At 33.8% G+C, this 8,393-nt stretch overlaps 1 protein-coding gene across 1 annotated transcript; it reads right to left on the bottom strand.

Moving 5' to 3' along the window:
* Positions 1–637: 637 nt before the first annotated feature.
* On the bottom strand, positions 638–4,272 carry LOC110800590 (protein SRG1-like). Its single transcript, XM_022005903.2, has 4 exons — positions 4,081–4,272; positions 3,733–3,980; positions 2,352–2,679; positions 638–1,039 (listed from the first exon to the last, which is right to left on the bottom strand). Exons 1-4 carry the CDS (start codon positions 4,216–4,218, stop codon positions 797–799), a joined length of 957 nt encoding a protein of 318 aa, XP_021861595.1. The 5' UTR covers positions 4,219–4,272; the 3' UTR covers positions 638–796.
* Between the last annotated feature and the right edge of the window lie 4,121 nt (positions 4,273–8,393).

The following is an 8,393-nucleotide window of genomic DNA, read 5'->3' as shown; positions in this document are numbered from 1 at the left end:
TTTTTTTTTTTCCGGTTACCGGTCATGAGGTCCATTAAAAGAAAATAGGTATGAAAGGTTGGATCATCTAGTAATATCGCATAGGTGGGACTGTTAATGGATTACCTGGTAAAGGTTGGATTATTAGAATTAATTTTTCCCAAATTTATTGAGGAAAATAAAACAGGTTAAGCATCTGTCACTTAAATTCAAAATCTCTTATATTCTCACGCATTGCATGCACATGAAAAAATATTGTGTTTTACTTTGATATTACATTGTAGCACCTTTTCAATGCTAACATCAATTTGTGTTTTACTTTGATATTACATTGTAGCACCTTTTCAATGCTAACATCAATTTATCTGTAGAGAAGATTTTGAATAACTTTTTTTACATATTATTTCAGGTTAAACTGTAACAACACAAATTTGTTTATTATATTCGCATGCATCGCGTGCATATGATCGAGGCTACTAACTCTATAAGGGATGTAACGAATTACTACTACATATTTGCATAGTATTTTTTATTTATTTTGATAAACAAGGAAAGAAGCGCATTAATTAGGAGGCTTCCCCTTGAGGATAATTGCTAAGCAATGATGTTGAAGGATGTAGAGGAGCTCATAGTATATATGAAGCGCAAGAGTAATACATAAGCAAACTTAACTTACACTAAATATAAAGTATTTGGTACAAAATGGTAATTTAAGAGATAGGTAGCCCTACATACTGTGCTACACATGACATGAAGGTTTATTAAACACAGTATTTATTTGTAACATCAAAGTATATAATAGTATAATTAGCTTAAGTCATGCATGGATCTTAACAGCAGTTATGGGTCTAATGCCCAGGGGATGATAATAAAAGAAAATGTCAACGTAATTCTTGACCCTTTTATAACGGGCTGGTTCATCTTCCGTTATCAAAGCTTTCAGAGGTCCAATTTCCTTATGCTGAGCAGGTCCACAGAAAAATGGCAAAGACATCCTGCCCTTTTCTGGGTGTGGCACCACCCTGTGTATCGCGCTTTTGAAGATTCCGTTACTCATTATCTATCAAACAAAATGCATAACGTCAGTATAAATGAGCAAACAGTGATCAAACTCAGATCAAATCTCGTCTACGTACATAACACCGAAATATATGACAGTTTACGTTCAACCTACATGCATGTAGGCGATGGGTAGCTATTGTATATGAGGAACCAACACTTTCATGCACAAATTAATGCACTCCCAACACATTTTGTCTAGGATTAATTTCACTAATAATCATCATTACATACTTGAAGATGATTACATTTAAGTAAGTTTAATTTTAGGAAGGTTTTTGAGTGGCCACAATAAAATGGTAGCCACTATAATATATTAGATCAGAGCTCTTCATTATTATTGACTTATCTGGACCATTGGTTATGTAGACTTTTTATATTATTAAAAAAAAAAAAAAAAAAAAATCCTCCATCGTATTCTTCTCTCTCTTCAACCTTTTTCTTGTTCCTGTTTGAAAAAAATCGCCTCATCCATTTTCAAAACATCAATGAATACTCCATCTTTTTCTTGGTATGGATGATGAACATATTTTTCTCAAAGTCTTTCCTTTAAATTATAAAAGTTTCTCTGTAATTATCTTATCATTTAGGAACTTCTCAAACTTCTTATTTTGACTTGGCAATTTCGTAACTTTTCATAAATTTGGAAATTTAAATATCCGATTACTTCTTACTGAGTAGGATATATGCTTGATGATGATGATGATGGTTATGATAATAATTTCCTATAAAACGAATTGATAAAATATATGAACTCAGTGTTGGTGACATAATTTTTAATTTTTTCCAATTTAACCAATTGATGAAAATATGATATATATGAATTCAATGTTGGGACTTTTTTTCCAATTTAATTCTGGCAATGCCACCATGAATGAAATCGAAGCTTTTCAGAAATTTTGTTTATTTTTTACAGACGAAACTGCTCTAGATCATGGATGAAAGTGGGTATTTTTAATGCATTTATTTTTATTAACTTATTTTAATTAAATTATAAATTGCAGTAAATTAAGTCATAAAAATCAATGGTTTAGATTAGTCAACTTTTATTTAATGGTTGAGATTTGTTGTATTATAATGGCTACCATTTTATTGTGGCTATTGTAAAATCATCATTAATTCTATGCCTGGCGGTCTAACTAAATATTATGATCAGATTAATTAACTTTTTAGTTTAACAGTTTATGTTATTTTTGTTAACTAATTATGCTTGATCTGACCAATTAGAATTGATCGAAGTTCCATTATCCGAAACTTGATTAAAATAAACATGAAATTAAAATATACTTGGTAGAATATACGTAGCTACCTACCTCCATTTGGTCACCAAGATTGACAAAAATAGCATGAGGAAGGACCGGAGTTTTAAACCATTTGTCATCTTTCTCAACTTCAAGGCCTTCAATTTGAACATCTTGGAGTAGAAAAGTCATGGCGCACGAGTCCGCATGTATGCTAGAAGTACGGATTTCGTCAATGTAAGAACACGGTATATAGGATTGAAATCTCGATAACATATGCAATGTTCCTCCATATTCTTCCACAAAACTATTCTCTTTCAAATTCAAACATCGTGCCATATCTTCGATTAGTCTGTCATGGAGTGTTTTCACATTCATACTGTATTCATGCAAAACCTCCCTGCCATTGAATTATTCGTAATATCGGTTAGACATATACTATATAATTATATACGGTGGTTGGATTGATAATTAAGTTGAGCTAGTTGTTGAAAATATAATTTGAACTAATAACGTAACGACTAGTCGGCTATAATAAAATATGGTAGTTGATATTAGCCTTAAGGGTGAGTTTATTCCCATACTCACTTTCAATTTTCAGACTCTGACACATCAGTTTTTCACTAACTTTTTCATTATCCAGACTCACATAAAACTCACCCTATTTTTACACATTATCTCCAGACTCACCTCAGACTCACCTAACTCTTAAAATAATATTTTATGTATATATCTTTTCTTTTTGTATATTTTCTAAATAATATTGAAACTATATTTTCTTATATACAAACCCGGTAATTTTCGGACCGGGTCGGGCCGGGCCCATGTTGATCGGCTCTAAAACAAAGTAATTTATAATTCGAGAAAAAAAACAGAAAAATGTTAATTTCGAAATTGACATATATTCCGTACAAATTAGAAACAATAATACAACATATTAAATTCAAAAGATCTAGAACATAAATTTAAAGGCAAATGAACAAAATAATACTACGTACATAAATCATCAATAATTTAATTGGGTGAAATAAGATAAATTAAGTTTGATGTTGTGGCATGATTTGATTTGAGAAAGAAAAAAGTGGAGTCTTAAGTGAGTTTTGAGTGAGTCTTGGATTTTCAAACTCACTTCAAGACTTAGTGTAGTCTTTTAGCACATTATCCAAAGATTTAGGCATGAGACTCACCTCAAGACTCCCTTCAAGATCGACTAGGGATAAAGTCACCCTAAGAATAAGGAAAACTATAACATTAGTACGTGTATAATTTCGATGACTGTATGTTTAAAAAATGGCAGCAACGCTATAGTTCAAGTTCAACTATAAATGAAAAAGGTTGAGACCAGCTAGTGTAACGTACTTATCGTTAAACGTAACTATATAATTAATGAAGTTGGAGAAGGGAAACTACTCAACTAGCTTAAGCATAAATGAAACGTTATTAGTTATTACACCTGAAAGAATGGGGCGTTTGAGGCCAACGATCAAGTTTACGTTCCTCTAAAGGGTATGTTGTGAGCTTTAGACGAGACTGCCATTTGAGAGGCACATTGGTTGAAGTAATTGAGTCAATGCCATAACCCTCTACATTTGTTGCTGTCCTTGAATATTTCTCTCTCTCTTCTTCACTCAATCCAAAAAATTCCTTACCAACGTTTCGAACTTTCTCTAAATATTCCTCAGACATCCCATGATTTACAAGCTGATCCAGAAAGTAATTAAAAAACAAATGTCAATTATGCATGCATGCATGGCAGGACCTTATTAATTAATTAAAACAAAAGGCATGATATATCACGTACCTGGAAACAACCCCATGAGGTGAGAGCAGCATCAAGTTTCTTCAGCTCGTCGGACGCCACACCCAGAGAAGGAGATGAGAGAAGAGAGAAATCGATCAAATGGGTTTCCATGTATAGAAGATCATTGTTAACGCCCATTACAATTATATTTATTGCTCTTTTTGTAACAAAATTACTAGGGTTTCTTTTGTGTTTGTGTTATACTGTTTATCTGTTATGGGAATGCATTACAGCAATTTATTTATACTAATTTCTACAAGGGAAAATTCGTCTTATTTACCCTCGTTTTATTTAATTATTCGTCAATTTTTCAATATTTCCATTTTTTTGTCAAACTTCTGGATTTTTATGTGGTTGTTTTCTTTCTCTTTTATCAACTTTTACCTTTCAATATCTTTCTAAAATTATACTACGTATATTAGAAGACAGCTAACCAATTAAGAACTTTCTTGGTCAAAGGAAGATCTAGAAAACACACAAACTATATTTTTGAACAACGTGTCTCCTGTGTGACCAGTCACACCATCAACTTGATGATGTAACGCGTGCGCGCAACTCCCTCGTGTATATATAGCTACTATGGAGAAGGTTATTGACTAGTGTTACTTGAATTTCTATGCTGGTCTTACTTATACGTTGTATTCGCCGTTACTTTTCTTGTTTTACTGCATTTTCTTCAATTTCATGTCAGATGTTCCTTATATAGACTGGTGTTACTTGACTTTCTATGTTGGTGTTACTTATACATTATATTCGCTGTTATTTCTCTTGTTTTATTACAGTTTCATGTTAGAGGTTCATTGTATAGACTGATGTTACTTGACTTTCTATGCTGGTGTTACTTATATATTGTATTCGTTGTTACTTTTCTTGTTTATTGCAGTTTCTTCAAATTCATATTAGAGGTTCTTTGTATAGACTGGTGTTACTTGACTTTCTATTTAGTATTACTTATACATTGTATTTGATGTTACTTTTCTTGTTTTATTGCATTTTATTTAATTTCATGTTAAAAGTTCCTTGCATAGACTGGTGTTACACTTTCTATGCTGGTGTTACTTATACATTATATTCGTTAATACTTTTCTTATTTTATTGCAATTTCACGTCAAAGGTTCCTTGTATAGACTGATGTTACCTTATTTTCTATGATGATGTTACTTTATTTTCTATGTTGGTGTTACTTTTAGATTTCATTAACCAACTTGCTGGGCTTATTTATAAGTGCCACACCATCAAGTTGATGGTGTGGCTGGTCACATATAAGACTTGAGGATGTTTGAAACTCAAGTATTAATTGGCCAGTAATGACGGAGATTTTTTTATAATTTTTTTTCTAACATTTATTTTATAGAAACGGCTCAAATTCTTAATCTATAACCTTATATGAAAAAAATATCATGATTGACACGTATCACTTTTTGGTGTAAAATTTACGTCCCATAATGACAAAAGATGGTCATGGGTCGGATTTCGGGTTGTGGCCCTGAACAGGCCCGGTCCACACCAAACCCCTTTGTATGCGGCTGGGCAGTGCCAAATGTTTCAAAATGGAGCCAATTAATGTCCGGGAAGGCCCACGGGGCCTCACACCAGGCCGGGTCAGACTTTCGTGCCTAAACCTCATTTTACCAAATTTCGCATGTTTTGTCGTGTGGTTCGATCGTGCATTGTCGTGTTTTTTTTTAAATGCAGCCAGACCTAACCTATTGCCCACGACTTCGTGCTCGTGCTGGGATAGACTTTTTCGTGTTGGCTTAGGTTGGCCTTTCAGCCATCCCGACCCACAACCATATTTACAAGTGAGTAAAAAACTGACCCGATCTGAATACCTGACCTGACCCGACCAACCCGGTAACCGACCATGACCCAAAATTTTGGTAAAACAGGTAACTCGAAACCCTACCTATACCCGACACGAAAAAAACCGATAACCGATTTGAATGCGAACCTGACACCCGACACCCAACCGAAAGATAACCGATAACCGAGCCGACCCAACCGAACAATGATCCGAACCCGATTCGATACCCGATCGACAATGACCTTAACCCGATTTTTACCACATAACCTGTTAGGGACTTGACATGTGGAGTAAATATTTTACGCTTCAATATTTGGAGATGACCACATCAGTTATTGACTCGATCTTAAGAGTAACCCGACCATAAATTTTGAGTTTCAAGCTCCAATAAATGAAAGACACGAAAACTAGGTGGTTTTGTAATACCTCGTATTTGTGCGTATTTATAAATATATTTTATTATATTTATAAAGCATTTTTAGAATTTAAATGGCATTTAAATATTATTTAAATGTATTTTATTAATTAGAATATTTATTATTTTAATTAATTACGAAACGAATTTAAAATTCAAGTCGGAAAATTTATTTGGGTTTCGAATTTTGAAATGGTTTGAATTATTTTAAAGTCCAACTCATTTATTATGTTGAGCCCAATTAAGTGAATCCAATAAACTTTTAATTCAAGCCCAATACCAAATTTCCTAATCCTAGCCCACTAGGATTATAAGAAATTATAAATACCCCCTTATGTTTGTGAGATCCGCACTTTCATTAATTATTAGAATCCCTCACAAAATCTCACAACTCTCTCTATGTCCCTCAATCGTCCGTGTGCGTCGCTCCGTGCCCCCACACCCTCACCCCTCTCCTTGTGCGTGTTGCTGCTACTGCTGCACACCATCACCCCTCGCCCAGCTCTCTCGTTGTCCGCCTTGCTCTCTCGCTTCCCCGCCTTGCTCCCTCGCCCAAATCCCTCGTTTCACTCCTGCCCTGCACGCACCGCACGAGCAGCAAGCCAGGCGAGTGCGCTTGCTGTCGTGTGCCCTCTCCTCCCTTGTTCGTGCGTGTGTGTCGTGCAACCCAACCGTACCGTGCCCCTTTATTGTTGCCGGTTGGTATGATTCGTTCCTCCCAATCTATTCTATTTAAATTATGAATTTTTAATATGTTTTAAATTATGAATTTTTAATGAAGATTAGTAGTGTTTTATGATTAATTATTATTCTGGGATTGGTTATGAACACCAAAGTTGAGGATTTATATGTTTAGATTATTGAGGAGCATTTTTATTTGAAGTATAATAAAGCTTTGATTTTTAGGGTGTAAATTGATTTTAATGTTGAATTAGGGTTAGGGTTTTAGTTCAAACCTTATGACTAATTGATTAGCATAATTAGATGAAAATTTTGATTATGGTAATCAATTATAATTTTCAGATTTGTTTTAAGACCTAAAGTGTCATTTTTGTTAATTGTTTTAGTATGCAAATTAATTAATTTCATGTTAGGGCTTTAGTTGTTCAATTGAGACTATTATTTTATTAACGAGCGATTAATTTCTAAATAAATTAAGTGTTTTAAAACTAAATAAAGTTTCTGGAAATTTAATGAACATGAATAATAATTGAATTTCATTATTTTAATGATAGGAGGAGACTTCTAACCTAGAGCTTGAATCACAAAGTGGCCCGGCCCCCGTACTTAGATATACAAGGTACGTACATGTGTAGGTCGACCACCTTATTTAAATGAGGATTCGGGTCATGTTTTATTATTGTGATTCATGTTACTTGGATTATTATGGATTCATGTTTGATGGTGTGAACGAACATGTTTGGATTATTATTGAATTTGTGGATTAGTGAACAAGCATGTTGTGATTATTTATGATTGTTGGATTTAATATCAAGCATGTTTTTTTAAGTATTTTATGCATGTATGGGTCATTTCGCACCTAAGATATTATTTTTATACTATTGTACGTAATGTCTAGCATATTTGAGCCAAGTTATTCGTGTCTCGTTGCAGTATTTATTTTACCACATATGGAGGGTACGCTCATGTAAGCCACCGTATATGTAGGGTACGTATGTTTAATTTGGAAAGTCAAAGTGAATTGAATTAGGATTATTCGTGCCTAGTGCCAACTCACATGTGAACAAGCATGTTGGGGGCTCAACCGTATGTTGAGAGGGAACCATGGAGTAATATCACTTGAGTCTTGAATGTTTGATCACAAGACCTAACGAATTATAAAAGAAGTATTTATATTGTTTGGTTGTTCGTCTATTAAATGTCTTGTTTGTTTGTGTCTTGAGTTCACCTTGTGAATAAAATATTAATAAACGTAAAGTGCAACCTGAACAAGCTTCAAATCTCTTGGAACGTATATACCTTGATTATGAACAATGGGGGGAGTATCTTGCCAAGGGGTTTATACTTCTATTAATGATACAAGACGTTGTTTCATTTCTTTTATGCGTTTGAATTTCGTCGGTGTGGTCCGAC

Source organism: Spinacia oleracea, chromosome 1 (assembly GCF_020520425.1).
Source record: "Spinacia oleracea cultivar Varoflay chromosome 1, BTI_SOV_V1, whole genome shotgun sequence".
Classification (NCBI taxonomy): domain Eukaryota; kingdom Viridiplantae; phylum Streptophyta; class Magnoliopsida; order Caryophyllales; family Amaranthaceae; genus Spinacia; species Spinacia oleracea.
Note: the sequence above shows the minus strand (reverse complement) of the source record. Positions and strands in the feature narration are given on the sequence as shown.